The 22331-nt window shown below is 46.9% G+C and overlaps 1 protein-coding gene across 6 annotated transcripts in view; it reads right to left on the bottom strand.

Annotated features, from left to right (window-relative positions):
- Window positions 1-8235: 8235 nt before the first annotated feature.
- LOC139279671 (tyrosine-protein kinase Fyn-like) overlaps window positions 8236-22331 on the bottom strand; it is a 351315-nt gene continuing 337219 nt past the window's right edge. For all 6 annotated transcript variants that reach the window (XM_070898777.1, XM_070898778.1, XM_070898780.1 and 3 more), the window contains 3 exons: window positions 18139-18292; window positions 12123-12254; window positions 8236-10192 (listed from right to left, as the gene is read on the bottom strand). In XM_070898777.1, coding sequence (XP_070754878.1) covers window positions 9984-10192; window positions 12123-12254; window positions 18139-18292 — 495 coding nt within the window. In that variant the 3' untranslated portion in view covers window positions 8236-9983. The remainder of the gene's footprint in view (window positions 10193-12122; window positions 12255-18138; window positions 18293-22331) is intronic.

The following is a 22331-nucleotide window of genomic DNA, read 5'->3' as shown; positions in this document are numbered from 1 at the left end:
ATGGAGAGATTCTGTGCCGTACAAATGACTCAGCTTCCACAGCTCTCTGAGGCAGCGAATTCCACAGATTTACAACCATCTCAGTTTTAAATGGGCGGCCCCTTATTCTAAAATTATGCCCCCTAGTTCTAGTCTCCTCTATCAGTGGAAACATCCTCTCTGCATCCACCTTGTCAAGCCCCTCATAATCTTATATTTTTCGATAAGATCACCTCTCATTCTTCTGAATTCCAATGAATAGAGGCCCAACCTGCTCAACCTTTCCTTATAAGTCAACCCCTTCATCTCTGGAATCAACCGAGTGAATTTTCTCTGAACTGCCTCCAAAGCAAGTATATCCTTTCGTAAATATGGAAACCAAAATTGCACGCAATTTTCCAGGTGTGGCCTCACCAATACCCTGTACAACTGTAGCAAGATTTCCCTGCTTTTATACTCTAACCCCTTTGCAATAAAGGTCAAGATTCCATTGGCCTTCCTGATCACTTGCTGTACCTGCATACTAACCTTCTGTGTTTCATGCACCAGGACCCCCAGGTCCCGCTGTACTGCAGCACTTTGAAATTTTTCTCCATTTAAATAATAACTTGCTCTTCGATGAGTTCATACTTTCCAAATTATACTCCATCTGCCAAATTTTTGCCCACTCACAGCCTGTCTGTGTCCATTTACAGGATTTTGTGTCCTCCTCACACGTTGCTTTTCCTCCCATCTTTATATCGTCAGCAAACTTGGCTACTTACACTCGGTCCCTTCATCCAAGTTGTTAATATAGATTGTAAATAGTTGGGGTCCCAGCACTGATCCCTGCAGCACCCCACTAGTTACTGATTGCCAACCCGAGAATGAACCTTTATCCCGACTCTCGTTTTCTGTTAGTTAGCCAATCTTCTATCCGTGCTAATATATTATCCTTGGAGCTCTATAAAGAGAATAGTGTTAGCCATATCTAGGGCCATATATCTTTGGAGAGTGTGATTTATTGAGCAGGGTCTCTGCATCAACATATCCTCTTGAAATGTTCTTCACAAAGTGCAGAAGACTTTTATGAAATAAACTGCATTGTCCCCACCCTACCATTAAGGTGCATCAGTGACCCTATTAAAGAAAAAACAGCCATACAAACTGGACAGGTGTAGTCGATATGAGCAGTCTGTAACAACAGCACCACAAGCAAAAATGCCAAGGTGTATCAATTAATAATAAACAGAAAATGCAGGAAATAACTGTGCTGGAAGTTTCCAGCATTTTGTGTTTATTTTTCAGAGTTCCAGCATCCGCAGCATTCTGTCTTTAGCAACAATTAATACTCCACGGGACAAATATGGGCCACAGCTGTGCAGTCACAAATGATTCTCGAGTATTAGAAAGTGCTGAGGCGTCACTATTCGCCTGCATAAAATCAATATGGAGATTTCCCACTCTTTAGTGGAGCTATGATGCTCCAATCATGTATCTGTTGGGAGCCATAAATATAAGATAATCACTAAGAAATCCACCAAGGGATTCCGGAGCAACTTCTTTACCCAGAGAGTGCAGAGAATGTGGAATGCACTACCACAAGTAGTTGAGATAAGAACATAAGAAACAGGAGCAGGAGTCGGCCATTCGGCCCCTCGAACCTGCTCTGCCATTCAATAAGATCATGGCTGATCCAATCATGGACTCAGCTCCACTTCCTGCCCGTTCCCCATAATCATTGACTCCCTTATTGTTCAAAGATTTCTCTATCTCCGCCTTAAATATATTCAATGACCCAGCCTCCACAGCTCTCTGGGGCAGAGAATTCCACAGATTTACAACCCTCTTGAAAGAAGAAATTTCTTCTCATCTCAGTTTTAAGACTATGTCTCTGAATTTTAGTTTCCCCTACGAGTGGAAACATCCTCTCTGCATCCACCTTGTCGAGCCCCCTCATTATCTTATAACTTTTAATATGATCATCTCTCATTCTTCTGAACTCCAATGTGTATAGGCCCAACCTATCTTCATAAGTCAACTCCCTCATCTCCGGAATCAACCGAGTGAACGTTCTCTCAACAGCCTCCAATGCAAGTATATCCTTCTTTAAATACAGAGACCAAAACTGTACGCAGTACTCCAGATGCGGCCTCACCAATACCCTGTACAGTTAGAAACATAGAAAATAGGTGCAGGAGTAGGCCATTCGGCCATTCAAGCCTGCTCTGTCATTCAATGAGTTCATGGCTGAACATGCAGCTTCAGTACCCCATTCCTGAATTTCTCACCATACCCCTTGATCCCCCGAGTAGTAAGGACTACATCTAACTCCTTTTTGAATATATTTAGTGAATTGGCCTCAACAACTTTCTGTGGTAGAGAATTCCACAGGTTCACCACTCTCTGGGTGAAGAAGTTTCTCCTCATCTTGGTTCTAAATGACTTACCCCTTATCCTTAGACTGTGACCCCGGTTCTGGAAGTTGTAGCAGGACTTCTCTGCTGTTATTCTCCATCCCCCTTGCAATAAAGGCCAACATTCCATTTGCCTTCCTGATTTGCTGTACCTGTTATGTATGTAAACATTGTAACTGTGTAAGATTTGCCACCAGAGGGCGCAACTGTTGGAGGCCCAAGGGTCACCTGCACACCTTTTGCAAGGGAGTATAAAAGGTTGTCTGCCATGCTGCTTAGGCACTCTGGAGTTGTATTAAAGAGGCTAAGGTCACATCAGTTTTAGCTCACAGTACTCAGTCTTGTGGAGTTTTTCCATACTTAACAATTGGCGACGATTAACAGATTATGAACTTTCATGCGGTCATGGCTGCTGTTGGTATTCTAGAGAAATTTGTAGAGGGTGATGATTGGGAAGCTTTCGTTAAGCGTTTCGACCAGTACTTCTTGGCCAATGAGCTGGATGGAGACGATACAGCGATCATGTGCAGGGCAATTCTCCTCATTGTATGTGGGTCCACAATATACGGCTTCATCAAGAATCTGCTAGCAGTGGAAAAACCAGCGGAGAAGACATATATAGAGTTGTGTACGCTGGTTCGGGAACACCTCAAGCTGAAGGAGAGCATCTTAATGGCCATGTATTGCTTATACACGCACCATTGCTCCAAGGGCCAGGACGTGGTGGGTTATGTCGCCGACCTGAGACCTTGCGGGAACTTGCGAATTTGCTGGATTTTTAGGTTAGGGTTAGGCATCGGCCACGAGGTCATTCTTCGCAAGATGCTGTCCGCCGAATCCCTAGACCTGAGCAAGACTATTATGATAGCCCAGGCATTCATATCTACGACCAGACAGATATCTTCCCAGCATCGAAGCTCACTGGCAACACTGTGCATAAAATAATGTCACTAGCAGGCAGAACTGCACGTCTGCAGCTGCAAGACCTAGGATGACTCAGAGTCTGCCATCGGGCGTGAATGCAAATCCATTAGCACCATGCTGGCGCTGTGGGGATTAATCATCGAGCCCATCAATGTCGATTCAAGCACGACGTGTGCAAAGGCTGCGAAACAATGGGGCACCTCCAGCGAATGTACAAGAGTGCTGCAACTCACCACGTGGCAGAGTCGGCAGAGGATGATCGATCAGGCATGGATCACGCAGAACAAACAAGAGAGGCAACTCAACCCAAGGAAGAAGTGTATGGGGTACATACCTTCACCCCCAAGAGCCCTCCTATCATGCTGGAAGTCAAATTGAACGGTATTCCGGTATCAATGGAGTTGGACACGAGGGCGAGTCAGTCAATTATGAGCCAGAAGGCTTTTGAGAAACTGTGGGGCAATGAGACACAAAGGCCCAAACTGAGCCCAATTCAGACAAAGCTGCGCACCTACACCAAAGAGCTCATACCAGTCATTGGCAGTGCGGCAGTGAAGGTATGATGGAGCTGTGCATGATTTGTCACTGTGGATTGTACCAGGCAATGGCCCAGTGCTATTCGGCAGAAGCTGGCTAGGAAAGATTCGATGGAACTGGGACGACATCAAAGCGCTATCTTCAGTGGATGGTGCCTCGTGCGCCCAAGTGCTGAGCAAGTTTCCATCGCTATTTGAACCAGGGATCGGCAACTTCACAGGTGCCAAGGCGCAGATCCATCTAGTCCCCAATGCAAGGCCCGTTCATCACAAGGCTCGAGCGGTTCCGTATATGTTGAGGGGGAAAGTAGAGATCGAACTGGACAGACTTCAACGAGAGGGAATCATATCGCCAGTCGAGTTCAACGAGTGGGCCAGTCCGATTGTTCCGGTGTTGAAAAGCAATGGCACGGTCAGAATCTGCAGAGACTACAAGTTAATGATCAATAAAGTCTTGTTACAGGACCAGTACCCACTACCCAAGGCGGATGACCTGTTCGCAGGGGGGGGGGGGGGAAAGTCGTTCACTAAGTTGGACAGAACCTCCGCCTACATGACACAGGAGCTGGCTGAATCTTCGAATAGATTGACGTGCATCAACACGCATAAAGGACTGTTTATATGCCACAGGTGCCCTTTTGGGATTCGTTCGGCTGCTGCCATCTTCCAGAGAAACACGAAGAGTTTGCTGAAATCGGTTCCACGCACCGTTGTGACATCCTGATCACTGGTCGTGACACCACCGAACACCTGCACAACCTGGAAGAGGTTCTAAGTCGACTAGGCAGAGTGGGACTCAGGCTGAAATGCTCTAAGTGTGTTTTCCTGGTGCCAGAGGTCGAATTTTTGGGAAGAAAGATTGCGGCAGACGGCATCAGACCCACGGACTCAAAGACAGAGGCCATCAAGAATGCACCCAGACCACAGAATGTGATGGAGCTGCATTTGTTCCTGGGACTTTTTTGGTAACTTTCTATCCAGGTTAAGTACTTTGCTGGAACCGTTGCACATGTTGCTACGTAAGGGTGACAACTGGGTTTGGGGTAAATCTCAAGAGACAAGCCTTTGAGAAGGGCAGAAACCTACTTTGTTCTCATAAGTTACTTGTACTGTATGATCCGTGTAAATGATTAGTGCTAGCTTGTGATGCATCTTCGTATGGGGTCGGCTGTGTGTTATAGCAAACCAATGTATCGGGCAAACTTCAATCAGTTGCATAAGCGTCTGTCTAAAGCTGAAAGAGCCTACAGTATGGTTGAGAAAGAGGCGTTAGCATATGTATATGGTGTTAAGAAAATGCACCAATACCTACATGGACTTCGGTTTGAGCTTCAAACTGACCACAAGCTGCTCATTTTGCTGTTTTCAGAAAGCAAAGGTATAAACACCAATGCTTCGTCCCGCGTCCAAAGATGGGCACTAACATTGTCCGCCTCTGACTGTTATCCGCCACAGACCAGGCACGGAGAACTGTGCCGATGCCCTCAGTCGGCTACCATTGCCCACTACCAGGGTGGAAATGGCGCAGCCCACAGACTTGCTTCTGGTCATGGATGCTTTTGAGAGCAAGGGGTCACCGGTCACTGCTCGCCAGATCAGGATCTGGACTGGTTGCGTCCTCAATGGGAGCTGGTCAGCCGTTCCCGGGGAAATGCAAGATGAAATAAAGCCGTTTCCCAAAGATAAAATGTCCATTCAGTCGGATTGTCTCTTATGGGATAATCGCATGGTTTTGCCAAAAAAAGGCAGGTTTATACGCGACCTCCACAATACCCACCCAGGCATAGTCATGATGAAGGCTATAGCCAGGTCGCATGTTTGGTGGCCCGGCATTGATTCGGACTTAAAGTCATGCGTACACCAGTGCAACACGTGCTCACAATTGAGCAATGCACCAAGGGAGGCTCCTCCAAACCAACTACATGGTCCAGGAACCATGTAGATTTTGCTGGGCCCTTTCTCGGAAAGATGTTTTTAGTTGTAGTGGACTACAAAATAATGAAAGGGATAGACAAGATAGAGGCAGAGAGGTTGTTTCCACTGGTCGGGGAGACTAGAACTAGGGGGCACAGCCTCAAAATACGGGGGAGCCAATTTAAAACCGAGTTGAGAAGGAATTTCTTCTCCCAGAGGGTTGTGAATCTGTGGAATTCTCTGCCCAAGGAAGCAGTTGAGGCTAGCTCATTGAATGTTTTCAAATCACAGATAGATAGATTTTTAACCAATAAGGGAATTAAGGGTTACGGGGAGCAGGCGGGTAAGTGGAGCTGAGTCCACGGCCAGATCAGCCATGATCTTATTGAATGGCGGAGCAGGCTCGAGGGGCTAGATGGCCTACTCCTGTTCCTATGTTCTTATGGACGCTTACTCTAAATGGATTGAATGCGTAATCATATCATCCAGCACATCCACTGCCACCATTGAAAGCCTCCGGGTTATGTTCGCCACCCATGGTTTGCCCGACATCCTTGTCAGTGACAATGGACCATTTTTCACCAGCTCGGAATTCAATGAGTTTATGACCCACAATGGCATCAAGCATGTCAGGTTTGCCCCGTTTAAGCCCGCATCCAATGGTCAAGTGGAAAGAGCAGTCCAAACCATCAAGCAGAGCTTGAAACACGTGACAGAAGGCTCCTTGCAGACCCGCTTATCGCGGGTTCGGCTCAGCTGCCAGACGTGACCCCACTCGCTCACTGGGGCTCCCCCGGCAGAATTGCTAATGAAGAGATCACTCAAAACCAGGCTCTCTCTAGTCCACCTGGATCTAAATGATCATGTGGAAACACAGCGTCACCGGCAAAACATGTACCATGATCGCGCGGCTGTATCGCGCGACATTGATGTTAACGACCCTGCGTTTGTCCTGAATTACGGTCATGGTCCTAAATGGGTTGCTGGCACTGACTTGGCCAAGGAGGGGAAGAGAGTGTTTATTGTCAAACTATTGAATGGTACAACTCGGCAATTTTTTCATTAAACTATTGCCCACTCACCTTCTGACATCACCGCACCCAAAACATATTTCAACACCATCAGTACGACGATCTCAATGCTGTGATTAAAATGCTGCAGGATGGTCTGGTGACACTCAGGCCCCGACTTTTGGCTTTACCGCCGGGCGGTAAATTGGGTGGTCGCACGGCGACAGTCGTTTCCGCCAATATCGGGGGTCTTCGCCATTTTGGTCGAGCCCTGGATAAAGGAGGACTAGTTTTCCTGCCGAAAACAGTCGGGCACCTCATTAGCCCATGCAAATTGGGGTCCTACATCATCACTAGGACCCCAGTTAAATTTTCAGGTGCCGATGGGCGGAGCAGTCGCTGCAAACTCCGCCCCACTGATCCTTGCATTGAGCGGCCTAACCAGCAGCGCTTAAAGGGATGCTGTGGAATGCTGCAGAAAGGGTGCGTTAAACGTTTTTTTGGAATGTATGCATCCGCGAGGCTGCTCACAGGTTTGTAGAGCTGTTGGCGCGGTGTCCACCGGTACGCTCGCGGCCTTCCGCGAGAGGTGGGCGCCGGAGGGACTGGAGTGCATCATCACCCCCGGCAACCACATTTTAATTTGAATTAAGTTGATGGTCAAAATTGAATTTGTTTGTCAGTTTTAGTGCCCCCTCTAATAAGGCGTCATTTGGTTGATGGTTTCAACTAAAATAGTTGTAGACCTGTTGATTGTGCCCTTAAAAAAGGAGCATTTGATTTAAAAGTTTTAACAAATAGTTGTAAAACTGTTGCACTGTGAGTGGGTTATCCAGTCACGTGATGTTCACAAGCCTCAATAAAACCCCGGTTCATTGAGTTCAGGTGCCCCAGGATGAGGCGGGCAATTGTGAGCCCGGTGGATGAACTGATCGGGTTCAGTTCGATTGTTAAACCTTCGCTAATAAACCAGCTCGTTCTTCACGTGTGGCCGTGAATTCTTCAGCAAAGAACCCACGAAGCAAATACATTAAGGTTCACAGTCTCAGAATAAGGGGTCGGCCATTTAGGACTGAGATGAGGAGAAATGTCTTCACTCGGAGGATGGTGAATCTTTGAAATTCTCTGCCCCAGAGGGCTGTGGAGGCTCAGTCGTTGAGTATATTCAAGGCTGAGATCGATAGATTTTTAGATATTAAGGGAATCGAGGGATATGGGGATCGGGCGGGAAAGTGGAGTTGGGGTTGAAGATCAGCCGTGATCTTATTGAATGGCAGAGCAGGCTCGAGGGGCCGAATGGCCGACTCCTGCTCCTAATTCTTATGTTCATATACAAAGAGTGGGCACTGTGTTGCGGTACAGGATGGGTGTTCGGACTTATGGAACTACTTCGCCGCAAGAGTCAGGACCTTCAGGAGAGGAAAGAATTGAAGGAAACAACCAATGTCCACATTTTATCGGAGCCTGATACCGAGATAGAATGTAAAAGTATTTTTAATTCAATCATATCCTGTTGCAGTCGGGTCACTTGTGTACACACCAACATAGCAAATTTACATAATGTGCAACAAACGTTGTATAGCGCTGTCCTGGTAGGAAAATCCACTAAAACAGTTCTCGATTCTGAGACACGTTAAGAAATAATGCAGGTGTTAGAGCAAGCAAAGATTTAATCTTCAGTAATCTGCACAAGTAACGATGAGAAAATAATTATCGGTTCGACAATCCGGATCATGTTAGGTAGGCGAATAAAACACTTAAATAATGCACAATGAAATTTCTTGTAAAAAAAAAATTTAATCCAGTTCCTTTTTGCTCCATAAAGTTGCTGAAATTCGATGATTTGATTCTGAACCTGTTCCAAACCGGCCCGATCTTCATCACTGAAAAAAGATTAGGAGGCACATTTCACTTTTCAGAATGATCATGTTCTTTCACTTCAGGGCAGGACTGGAGAGAGTCAGCCTCCTGATGGCTTGGGCCCCCCATGTTGTCTGTCGCACAGGCCTTTCTCGGAAGGCAATGGGCGTTGTAACAACACCAGGCGCAAAATGGCACTTAATGAAGACTTTCCGCACGTGCTGATTGGTATCTTGCCAGCCAGCGCCAACCGTGAGGTGCCATCACAATGGCAGCAACCCCCCCCCAGCGTCTCACTTTACATGGTTACGCCGAGCCCCTCCGGGGGTCGAAAGCAGGTGGTTGACACGGAGGGACGATTGTGGTCCTCAGTCTCGATGTGATGGGATAGCAACCCATTTCCTTATTAACTTCCATCCTGACACAGTCCCTCCACACCTCGCCACCCCAATATTTCAGCCCAGCCTTTATCTTTTCAGATGGTCATATAGGAAACCGCTACCCTGTTCACAAACAAGTATTTTTTATTATACCCACTGAATCAAACCTAGTAGCATGACATTATCCTCTATCTCGCCCTTGTAAATGTCTCAATCTTGTTCCTTCTTCATAACCATTATTTGAACTCATAAAATACTGGTACGAGATATACTGTATTTACAGCCAAAGTACAAGTTATTCAGTGATGAACCCGACTGTCTTTGCTGGCATTACACCACTGTAAAAAAAGTAGGCATTTTAAATTCATTTCTTTGTTTGTCGGCCTACAAAATTGTACAAATAACAGAATAAAATACTTCTGGAGTATGGCAAATCAAATATAAAAAAGCTCAGTAAAATATTAATTAAGAAAAAAAAAAGTAGCCGTTATAGCATGGTCCTAGGCAACAGTGTTAAATAAGCTTAGCAGATCAGACCCCTTGTACAGTGCATTTGAAAGCGACATTGGGTGCCAGTGGCTGTGCTCTGGGTTCTGTTACAGAGCCCACCAGCGTAGATCTGTAATCCAATGTCTGGAGCCCAATGCTGCTGAATACGTTTCAGTCAGATGCCCCTCCCTGCCCACCTCCCAATCGTGGAACCATTTTGCAGTGTTCTGCGTTTTAAAATGAGAACTGTTAAGTGCGGCAAAGAAAGGGGCCACCATTAACCCCAAACTATTTTCGTGGGTCGGCGGGGCCCTGTTAATTGGAAGTGTGCTAGTTGGTCTCATACTGGATGAGTTCCTTCAAGTTTCAGGCTGCAGTCATGTTAGAGAGAAGACTCCAGGATCAGCAGTCTTATAAAGAGGTTGATCAAACGGTCAGAAAGACAGTTTTTTCATTGGCTGAGGAATGTTCCGACTGCCAGGGGGCTGGGGGAATCTACAGGTTTTCCCCTGGCTGGTACTGGGGTTCTGTCGCCGTGAAGTAGTCTTCGAGGAAGGACTGCAGGTACTCGAAGGTGGGTCTCTCTTCTGGGTCTTTCTTCCAGCACTGGATCATCAGCTCATGCAGAGAGCCGGGGCAAGCATTGGGACATGGCATCCGGTAACCTCGCTCCACCTGCTCCAACACCTCACGATTGTTCATTCCTAACGGGCACAAGCACATTCAAGACAATCAGGTTAATAATTGGTCCCTCGTGGTTACGTAGGATTACACAGGATATATGGCACAGAAACAGGCCATTCGGCCCAACCAGGCCATGCCGACATTTATGCTCTACTCGAGCCTCCTCCCGTCTTTCCCCATCTAAATCTATCGGCATAACCCTCTATTCCCTTGTCCCCCATATGCTTGTCCAGCCTCCCCTTAAATGCATCGATACTATTCGCCTCAACCCCTCCCTGTGGCAGCGAGTTCCACATTCTCACCACTCTCTGGGTAAAGGAGTTTCTCCTGAATTCCCTATTGGATTTCTGGGTGACTATCTTATATTGATGACCTCTAGTTATGCTCTTCCCCACAAGTGGAAACATTCTCTCTGTATCCACTCGATCAAAACCTTTCATCATTTTAAAGACCTAAATTATGTCACGCCTCTGCCTTTTCTTTTCAAGCCTGTTCATCCTTTCCTGATATGTATACCCTCACATTTCTGGTATCATCCTTGTAAACCTTCTCTGCACCGTCTCCAGTGCCTCGATATCCTTTTTATAATATGGTGACCAGAACTGTACGCAGTGCTCCAAGTGTGGTCTAACCAAGGTTCCATACAGGTTTACCGTAACTTCACTATTTTTCAAAGTTCGCTCTCTAGAAATAAACACTTTTGGTTTGCTTGGTTTGCTTTTGTTTGGGTCCAAGAGTCTGACACAACGTACATCACATCTGCCTCCCTGTCCAATAGAGAAAACAATAAACAAAAACTCTCTTAACACAGCCCAGTCTGTGTCACCGTGCATTTTTGTTATGTTTTCCAAAGAAAGCGTTACACATTAGGTCATGTGCATCTTTGTAATTAATGATTTGATAGGGTCCGTCTCAGTATTAATTCCCAGCTCTTTATTGAGGGCCTCAGGCAATGACTTTATAAACGCCCCAACCAAAAGCAATATGGAATAAAGAAAAACGCAGTTTGCCCTGACAATTCCTGAAGTTATGAAATTGTGAGGGAGGGAATGGGGAAAGCAGACGATCTCACTCACGTGCATCTTCTCACATTGAGGGGGGCTGGGCTGACTGGTCTTCAGCTCTGCCTCTTGCAGAGAGGAGGCTTCTAGCATTAGAGAAAAGTGCCGAAAGGGAAATCATTCTCCCACGCTTCCCATTCTTCAGGTTTTCCCTGACTAGTCTCGTCTCCCCTTTTTTTCCATCTCCTTTTCTTTTTTTAATCTTTCTCTTTCCTTCTTTGCTGATTTTTGTTCCCTCAGTGCCTCCAATCATGGCCTATCCCTCACTCTCCTGATGGACCATGTTCCTGACACTGTTCCTGTTCATTCGCCCCCTTCTCCAACAAGGGAAAGCTATCAGGAGATGGAACGATTCCAGCCTCCACTGCATAAAATTCCAAGATATAATAATTTAACCTGTCTTTCTAGGTCATAGAAATTTACAGCACACAAGGAGGCCATTCGGCCCATCGTGTCCGTGCCGGCCGACCAAGAGCGACCCAGCCTAATCCCACTTTCCAGCTCTCGGTCCATAGCCCTGTAGGTTACAGCACTTCAAGTGCACATCCAAGTACTTTTTAAATGTGGTGAGGGTTTCTGCCTCTACCACCCTTTCAGGCAGTGAGTTCCAGACCCCACCGCCCTCTGGATGAAGAAATTTCCTCTCAAATCCCCTCTAAACCTCCCCCCAATTACTGTAAATCTAAGCCCCCAGGTTGTTGACCCCTCTGCCAAGGGAAATAGGTCCGTCCTATCCACTCTATCCAGGCCCCTCATAATTTTAAGGCCAGAGGAATTTGATATCAATACATTCATATGATAATATTGCACAGTGCAATTTTCAGACTTGCAGAAGCAGGCGGTTATACTTGGAGCTCACATGGCTATAGATATCGAGTGTCATCCTTACCTGGGTATGGAACCCTTCCCTTGGTAACCAGCTCTGTCAAAAGGATACCAAACGACCACACATCAGACTTGATTGTAAACTTGCCGTAGAGAGCAGCTTCGGGTGCAGTCCATTTGATAGGAAACTTGGCCCCTGTAATGGAAAGGAAAGGTTGTATTTTTGCTCTGCCTCTTTAAATTGTTTCCGAATCAAAAGTGACCAGAACTGCCCATGTCAAAAGTGAAGCATTTATATAGCACCTTTCACCACCACCGGACAGCCCAAAGCACTTTACAGCCAATGAAATACTTTTTGGAGTGTAGTCACTGTTGTAATGTGGGAAATGCGGCAGTCAATTTACCTACAGCGAGCTCCCACAAATAGCAATGTGATAATGACCAGATAATCTGTTTTAGTGATGTTGATTGAGGGATAAATATTGGCTCAGGACACCGGGGATAACTCCCCTGCTTTAAAGAGACTGCACAGATAAACAAACCTGACGAAAGATTTAGCGTGGTGTTGGCCCATTTAACTCGATCATGCCATACAAGGGGTTAAAAAACTGCTTCACTCGTAGGAACAGGAGCAGGTCATTCAGCCACACACAGAATACAGTCCCATGTCAATTTTGTTGCAAGTAATCAATCTGTCTGAAAATATGTCTGAGGAAAGGGGACAAGTCAAATACAAATGTGCTGCGTGATCTGTTCAAATATGTGTTTGACTGCCAGTTTTCCCTCCCAATTGAACACAGTTACATTGGGCAGAGAAGGTTTGAGATTTGATCGAGGTGTTCAAAATCATGAGGGGTCTGGACAGAGTAGATCGAGAGAGACTCTTCCCATTGGTGGAAGGGTCGAGAACCAGAGGACACAGATTTAAGGCGATTGGCAGAAGCTCCAAAGGCAACACAAGCAAAAGCATTTTTTTTTTTTTACTCAGCGAGTGGTGAGGATCTGGAATGTGCTGCCTGAGAGGGTGGTGAAGGCAGACTCAATCGTGGCTTTCAAAAGGGAGTTGGCTAAGTGCCTGATGCAAACGGGTAAAGGGCAGGGGAGTGGGACTGGCTGAGGGGCTCTTGCAGAGAGCCGGCACGGGCTCGACGGGCCGAATGGCCTCCTTCTGTGTTCTGTGATTCTACGTCCTGGGGGCAATATTTATCCCTCAATTATCACTAAAACAGATTATCTGGTCATTATCACATTGCTGTTTGTGGGAGCTTGCTGTGCGCAAATTACAACAGTGACTACACTCCAAAATAAAGAAATAAAAGACTGACTTGCATTTATACAGCGCCTTTCATGACCAGCGGATGTCTCAAAGCGTTTTACAGCCAACGAAGTACTTTTGGAGTGTAGTCACTGTTGTAATGTGGGAAACGTACTTCATTGGCTGTAAAGCGCTTTGAGACGTCCAGTTGTCGTGAAAGATGCTATATAAATGCAAGTCTTTCTTCCTTCTTATGATTCCGTTATTTAAATGCACAAAGTTTCCGTAACCGCTTCAAAAGTATTTATCAATCGTCCTTTTTCAAACCAGTGAGACATCAAAGCGAGCCTGTCTCAAACATTCAATGAGAGCTACATAAGCTCGATAGTTTCTGCGGGCGACGAGAAACAGTAAAAACGGCACTGTGTAGAGAAAGCAATCACAGTAAATTTTAGCACAGAAATTGAAAACCATTTATTTCCACTGCAGAAGGAGCCAGCAAGATTTAACAGCTACTGTAAAGATATATGTACAGCAGGCACCTCAAAACATTGGAGAAATACCACCAGCACTGCCTCCGCAAGATCCTGCAAATACCCTGGGGGGACAGATGCACCAACGTTAGTGTCCTCGCTCAGGCTAACAGCCCCAGCATCGAAGCACTGACCACACTCGACCAGCTCCGTTGGGCAGGGCCACATCGTCCGCATGGCCCCCAGACACGAGACTCCCAAAGCAAGCGCTCTACTCAGAACTCCTACATGGCAAGTGAGCCCGTGGTGGGCAGAGGAAACGTTACAAGGACACCCTCAAAGCCTCCTTGATAAAGTGCAACATCCCCACTGACACCTGGGAGTCCCTGGCCAAAGACCGCCCTAAGTGGAGGAAGAGCATCCGGGAGGGCGCTGAGCACCTCGAGTCTCGTCGCCGAGAGCATGCAGAAAGCAAGCGCAGGCAGCGGAAGGAGCGTGCGGCAAACCAGATGCCCCACCCACCCTTTCCTTCAACTAGTGTCTGTCCCACCTGTGACAGAGACTGTAATTCCCATATTGGATTCTTCCATCATCAGAGAACTAATTTCTAGTGAGGAAACAAGTCATCCTCAACTCCGAGGGATTGCCGATGAGGATGATGATATGAGAAAGGAAGTTTTAAGGACTCGGGTTCCTTCCAGCGAATATCGGGTGATCTGGAGGCCATTTGGCTGGCACTCAGATGTGTTATCGGGGGGGGAGCGGGGGGAGGAGGGGGGAGTGAGGAGGGTTTCCCGACTGCAGAGGGAGGGGGTGGAGGGTCTGGGGTGGCAGAAGCCCCGAGGTTCCTTGTGGGGCCCAGAGGAGAACTCCTGGCCCACAGCGGATGATCCGGCCAGTTGGCCATTAAGAAAGCTTTGGACAAAAGCAAAACCCTGCGGATGCTGGAAATCTGAGGGGTGGATACTCAGCGAGTCAGGCAGCATGTTTGGGACAGGAACAGATCAATGACCCTCCATCAGAACTGGAAGAAGTTAGAGATACAACAGATTTTTAAACAGGTGCAGAAGCAGGGAAAGTAGGAGGAGAGGAAGGAACAAAAGGGAAGGTCTGTGATAAGGTGCAAGGCAGGAGAGATTAAATGACAAAAGGGATGTGAGGCAAAAGGAGATGGTAATGGGACAAGTTAAGAAAGAAAAGATGGGTCTAGCTGAGGTGTAAATGGAAATGGTAGAATCATCAATCACGAGAGAAAAAATTAGGGGCAGAGAAAAAAGACTTGCATTTATATAGCGCCTTTCATGACCACCGGACGTCACAAAGCACTTTACAGCCAATGAAGTACTTTTGTAATGTGGGAAACACAGCAGCCAATTTGTGCACAGCAAGCTCCCACAACAGCAATCTGATAATGACCAGATAATCTGCTTTTTTCTTTGTTATGTTGATTGAGGGATAAATATTGGCCCCAGGACACCGGGGATAACTCCCCTGCTCTTCTTCAAAATAGTGCCGTGGGATGTTTTACATCCACCTGAGAGAGCAGACGGGGCCTCGGTTTAACGTCTCATCCGAAAGACAGCACCTCCGACAATGCAGCACTCCCTCAGTACTGCACTAGGAGTGTCAGCCTAGATTTTTATGCTCAAATCTCTGGAGTGGGACTTGAACCCACAACCTTCTGACTCCGAGGTGAAGGTGCTGCCCACTGAGCCATGGCTGACAACAGTAACAAAGGGACAACAGTGATAAACGGAAGAATGTTTTAAAGATACGATCAGAAACACTACTGCCTGATTGCATCATTTGCTCTTTCGATGCATTGTTCATTGAATTAATCCCAAAAAACACTCCAGGGCGGAACTGTAACCAGGGATATGGGTTATTATCGCTACCATGAGACTTATAAAGTTCCATGACACAATCCTGTGTGCCAAATAAGTGCATCACTAAAGTTTATCATGTTTGCTGAACGGGTATTAAAGAAATAATGAAGTCAATAATTCACCAGCAATCAGGATAGGAAGACAGATTCGGAACAGCAGAATCTATCTCTCACTGACTCATCCAAATCAACTATATTGAGGATTGAAACAATATTTCTGCATTCACAGATATACATAGCCCAAATTATTGTTTGTTATTTCAGTGCATAGTGAACTAAGAAATATTCATTCATACATTCTAAACTTAGTTACCAGCAAAGGTGATCACGTGACCCTAATCCATGTGATAGGGATCTCTGGATGTCTGTCAAGATACTTCAGGGCCGAAATTTCCCCAAATGGGGCGGATAATTCGAATTAAGTGATGGACCTTAAAGAGGGGCAACCCTTAATACGTAGAAATACCAATTAGCGACAGTTGGGGTATCTGAGTGGCAGTATAGCTTTAAGAGGTATAAGGCACTATTTCTGTATTAATTTAGCTACGTACATGACCTATTTCACGTCCACTAACAACTACTTTTGCTTGAAATGATTTTCTGGGCAGAGAACAGGGGCAAAAAGGCGCAATTTGGGGCACATGCCTGATCTGCCCCTGCATTACGGGCCCCATCATACCAGTTAAGGCAGCTTTACAGGCATCCAAGGTGGCTGCCTAAAACAGGCTTTAAGCCCTTAATTTACATATGTTAAGAGCGTATCGTCTGTTTGAGGCCCCCTTGCAGAAATTGGGTCTAATTGAGCAGTTGCTGGGCCTCATCTGCTCAGAAGTTAAGAACACAAGAAATAGAAGCAGGAGTCGGCCATATGGCCCCTCGAGCCTGCTCCGCCATTCAATAAGATCATGGCTGATCTTTGACTGCAACTCCACTTTCCAGCCCGAACCCCATATCCCTCGATTCCCCTAGAGTCCAAAAATCTATCGATCTCAGCCTTGAATATATTCAGAGACTCAGAGAATTCCAAAGATTCACCACCCTCTGAGTGAAGAAATTTCTCCTCATCTCAGTCCTAAATGGCTGACCCCTTATCCTGAGACTGTGACCCCTGGTTCTAGACTCCCCAGCCCGGAGGAAACACCCTCCCTGCATCTACCCTGTCCAGCCCCCTCATAAAGTTGTATGTTTCAATAAGATCACCTCTCATTCTTCTAAACTCCAGAGAGTATCGACACAATCTTTCCTCATAGGACAGCCCTCTCATCCCAGGGATCAATCCAGTGAACCTTCTTTAGAGGGTTTGTTAGTCCTCGCAATCGGCACTTGGCCCTCAATCCCGCCCCACTCCTCACTCCCAGTTGCCCCCTGACCTCCCATCGTGGGACACACCTTTGGGCCGTTGCTGTCTGGGTAAGTGGTTCGATCATTATTTTAGTAAAATGTGAGAGTTGCCTGTGGAGCTGCGGCAACTTGTGCAAATCGGGGGAGACACTAGTACGATTCGCGACTCTGGACGCAAATGATTTCTGGCCCAGTGGGGGAGGTGGTGCTACCGACTCCGGTGAAATTGTGCGGGAATTAGCAGATCCACATACCGGCAGTCCCCGAACCGCTGTGCCACCGCCGATGACACCATCGCTGTGCGCAGTGACACGTTTTCACCCCACTGCGGCCCAATTTTGCCCCGTGAGGCCGTTGTGGGTAATGTCAGCGCCCGCCTTGCAGGTCGTGAACCCGGGCCGCACTCCCCTCGCGGGGCGAAATTTAAAGCGGTGGTGCTCAGTGCCATTTTTGTCCTCTTGGCCGACTTACTGGTCCGGCCTTGTGTTATTTTTTTCTGTGGGGTCCGTGCCGCGATGCTGCAACCCGGCACTCCGCTTCTGGCGTCAGTGCGCCACGTGGAGCTGCAACATCCGCGCGCTTACCAGCCCACTACCGCCCCCGAGAGGAAGTGCAGCGTCCGACATTGCGATCCACTTCCTCTTGGTGGCGGTAAGCCCAATTTCGGTTGCAGGAAGTCCTGCCTTAGCAAGGTTACCGCCCTCAAACGGGGTAAAACACAATGTCGCCCCCAGGAGGTTTTAATAAGGCCCACGGACCAATTTCGGGCTGGCCTTGGGCCCTTTTGGTTGGGATGCGCGCCTCTGGATATGGCTCCGAAAAATAAGATTTGTTGACACATTTGTTTGAAGTACATGTGGAAGAATTACTGTGGTGTTGGTGGAAATGAAAGGGTCACAACACCTTTAGCAGCGCCCATCCCTAGATGTTGCATTAGAGAGGTGGAAAGGATATTCAATGTAATGCTCAAAGGGGTGGGCTATGAGTGACTATAAGGCAAACAACTTATGTACAGTTTCAAATCTTGCAGATTTAAAATTAATTTATGCACTATTGATGCAAATAAATATTAAATATCACAAAACCGGCGGATATCTGCAGCTGCAGGGCCTGGAGAACACCGTACCTTGTCGCGCTGTGTATTCATTGTCCTCAATGAGTCTGGCCAACCCAAAATCTGCTATCTTGCACACAAGGTTTTCTCCGACCAGTATATTAGCCGCCCTCAAGTCCCTGTGAATATAATTCATTCGCTCGATGTAGGCCATTCCTGACGCAATCTACATGCAATGAAAGAAGCACAGCAGTTCATTACAGCGGGAGCAGTTAGCGGAGCACCGCTTATGGCTTTAAGGAACAAATAAATCAAAGTGATCACAGTGGGTAGATTGAAAGGTCAGTTACTATTGTAATAATTCTACAACTAATTGAACAGCCCCGCTGGAGCTGAAACCGTACGCACTCCATTCTGGTATTTCACCTTTGGCAGGTGGCTTTGAATTCAGTTTAGTTTAACGGCTTTAAAGTTCCCGTATTCGTCCCAGCCAGGTATCCTTTATAAACATTGAAACATAGAAATTTACAGCGCAGAAGGCGGCCATTTTGGCCCATCGTGTCCGTGCCGGCCGACAAAGAGCCGCACGGCCCTCGGTCAGCGGCCCTGAAAGTTACATATAAACCTATGAACAATGAACAATGACGGAAAGGCAAAGAGCACCCAGCCCAACCAGTCCGCCTCACACAACTGCGACACCCCTTATACTGAAACATTCTACACTCCACCCCAACCGGAGCCATGTGATCTCCTGGAAGAGACAAAAAACAGATAAAAACCCAGGCCAATTTAGGGAAAAAAATCTGGGAAAATTCCTCTCCGACCCATCCAGGCGATCAAAACAAGTCCAGGAGATCACCCTGGTCGTATTCTATTCCCTGCAGTACTTACCATTATATCTGTGCCAGCCAACAAAAGGTTATCCAGTCTAATCTTAATTACAAGCTCTAGGTCCGTAACCCTGCAGGTTGCTGCACTTTAAGTGCCCATCCAACCATCTCTTAAAAGCGGTGAGGGTTTCTGCATCCACCACTCTTCCAGGCAGCGAGTTCCAGATCCCCACAACCCTCTGCATGAAAAATCCCCCCCTCAAATCCCCTCTAAACCTTCCACCAACCACCGTAAAACTATGCCCCTCGTAATAGACCGCTCCACCAAGGGAAATAGGACCTTGCTATCCACTATATCCAGGCCACTCAAAATGTTGTACACCTCAATGAGGTCTCCCCTCAACCTCCTCTGTTCCAATGAGAACAAATCCAGTCGCTCCAATCTGTCCTCATACCTAAGATTCTCCATTCCATGCAGCGTCCTAGTAAATCTCCTTTAGGCCGGAGTCCCAAGCACCAAACTGCTTCGAATGTGACATGATCCCTGCCCCCATGTTTTCACACAGCTGTAAATTACGGCCCAGCAATTGAGAGCGTTCACTGATGTCATGTATTCAACTATCATTGTAACCCATGTATAAGCTGACCTAAGTTGTACACCTTGAGAACATTGACCACAAGGGGGCGAACTTGTGGGAGACAGTGCTAACCTGGACTTTCCAGTATAAAAGGGGAAGCTCCACCCACCCACTATCTCTTGAGGTCTTGGTAATAAAGGTAACTGGTCACAGAGTGACCTTCTCTCAAGTATGGGCCTCGTGTGCATTTATACTGTATAGTAAGGACATATCAACTGATAAGTTCAGTTCTCGATAAGGTTTTACGGCAGAAATCAATCTATGAACATTACTTTTTTGAACAATAAGCCGCTCCAAAAAGGCGCAGCTAATTCTTCCTGCACCTCCCAAACCCGCGACCTCTACCACCTAGAAGGACAAGGGCAGCAGATGCATGGGAACACCACCACCTCCACGTTCCCCTCCCAGTCACACACCATCCTGACTTGGAAATATATCGGCCGTTCCTTCATCGTCGCTGGGTCACAATCCTGGAACTCCCTCCCTAACAGCACTGTGGGAGCACCTTCACCACACGGACTGCAGCGGTTCAAGAAGGCAGCTCACCACCACCTTCTCAAGGGGCAATTAGGGACGGGCAATAAATGCCGACCTTGCCAGTGACGCCCACATCCCAGGAATGAGTAAAAAAAACATTCAGGAATCGAGGGTGGGGAACACTTGTGCTTTGTGCTATAAAACCTATCCAATGAGTTTTATGATTGAGCATGATTTTGTGGAAGGTTACACACTGTAGCTGCCTAGCACAAATCATTCCCAATTGCATTATCCTACCCAAAATATCCTGCAACGATTTCACACCAGGGAACGACTGGAACTACAACACCTGCCTGCTGTTTCCCAGATACAACGGAAACAAATTACAATTGATCAATAACTGAATCGATTCCATTTCATCCCCAAATTATCACTAAATTGCAGACTGGCACCAGCTGAAGAGGAGCCCTTTTGTCTGAAGATTATAGTTTGGGCTTAGCTGCCCTTCAATACTAATTACAACTGGCTGCCCATCAGTTTTACGGACTGAACTGGCCAAGAAAGCATTGGAGAAAGGGCCACAGGGAGGCACGACACAGCTCTCGACAATGCCTGGAGCAGCACACTGATCTTGATGCAAGCAGACTAAAGCTTTAAAATTAACAAGTCTCGAGTGAGACTACTGATTAACAGAATCTTTCCCCCGCCAGGCAACCGTTCGATACGGACAACAGATTCCAGCCAGCACAGCTGAGCTCTTTCCAAAGGGAGCTGGATAAATATTCGGCTGGAAACAGCACAAGTAGAGTGAAGCAATCAAAATATTGCAGTGGTCGGCAGGGAGAGGCCGGGGAGTAACATTGCTCGGGGAGAGCAGCACTCCATCACCGTCGATGGTTTTTACAGTGGCTCAGTGGGCAGCCCTCTCTCTCTCTCTTGCCTCTGAGTCAGAAGGTTGTGGGTTCAAGTCCCACTCCAGAGACTTGAGCACAAAAATCTAGGCTGACACTCCCAGTGCAGTGCTGAGGGAGTGCCGCACTGTCGGAGGTGCCGTTTTTAGATGAGACGTTAAACCGAGGCCCTGTCTGCTCTCTCAGGTGGATGTAAAAGATCCCAGGGCACTATTTTGAAGAAGAGCAGGGGAGTTATCCCCGGTGTCCTGGGGCCAATATTTATCCCTCAATCAACATCACAAAAACAGATTATCTGGTCATTATCACATTGCTGTGTGTGGGAGCTTGCTGTGCACAAATTGGTTGCCGCGTTTCCCACAGTACAACAGTGACTACACTCCAAAAGTACTTCATTGGCTGTAAAGCGCTTTGGGATGTCCTGAGGTTGTGAAAGGCGCTATATAAATGCAAGTCTGTCTCCTTTTCTTTTCTCTCAGACCCTCAGTTGGCAGTGTCTTCACCTTAGCTCCTGGGCTGCTACTGAATTCAGCATCAGTCAGTATAACATTGTATAGTAAACACACTAATTGGTGAATATAAAGAGTCATCCCAGAAAACCAATCAAGATCACCGAGTGACAAGCCGATTTATAAGGACAGCCTTAGCTAACGTTGCAATGACCAAACGTTAACACGGTCCCAAGCTACAGATGGACACATTCCTCGGCTACATTCGAAAACACATATTAAGAAAGACTTGCATTTAAATAGCGCCTTTCACGACCTCAGGACATCCCAAAGCGCTTTACAGCCAATGAAGGACTTTTGGAGTGTAGTCACTGTTGTAATGTGGGAAACGCGGCAGCCAATTTGTGCACAGCAAGCTCCCACACACAGCAATGTGATAATGACAGGATGATTTTTTTTAAGTGATGTTGATTGAGGGATAAATATTGGCCCCAGGACACCGGGGATAACACAACAACAACAACTTGCATTTATATAGCGTCTTTAATATAGTGAAACGTCCCAAGGCACTTAGGAGTATTAGCAGATAAAAAATTTAACACCAAGACGCACAAGTAGAAAGCTTGGTCAAAGAAGCAGGTTTTAAGGAGCGTCTTGAAGGAGGAGAGAGAGGTAGAGAGGCGGAGAGGTTTAGGGAGGGACTTCCAGAGCTTGGGGCCCAGGCAACAGAAGGCACGGATACCGATGGTGGAGCGATTATAATCAGGGATTCTCAAGAGGCCAGAATTAGAGGAGCGCAGATATCTCGGGGGGGGGGGGGGGGGGGGAGGCGGGGGATTGAGGAGATTACAGAGATAGGGAGGGGCGACGACATGGAGGGATTTGAAAACAAGGATGAGAATTTTGAAATCAAGGCGTTGCTTAACCGGAAGCCAGTGTAGATCAGCGAGCACAGGGGGT

Source organism: Pristiophorus japonicus, chromosome 14 (assembly GCF_044704955.1).
Source record: "Pristiophorus japonicus isolate sPriJap1 chromosome 14, sPriJap1.hap1, whole genome shotgun sequence".
NCBI classification, from domain to species: Eukaryota; Metazoa; Chordata; class Chondrichthyes; family Pristiophoridae; genus Pristiophorus; species Pristiophorus japonicus.
The sequence above is the reverse complement of the archived record's forward strand: the minus strand, read 5'-3'. Positions and strand labels throughout refer to the sequence as shown.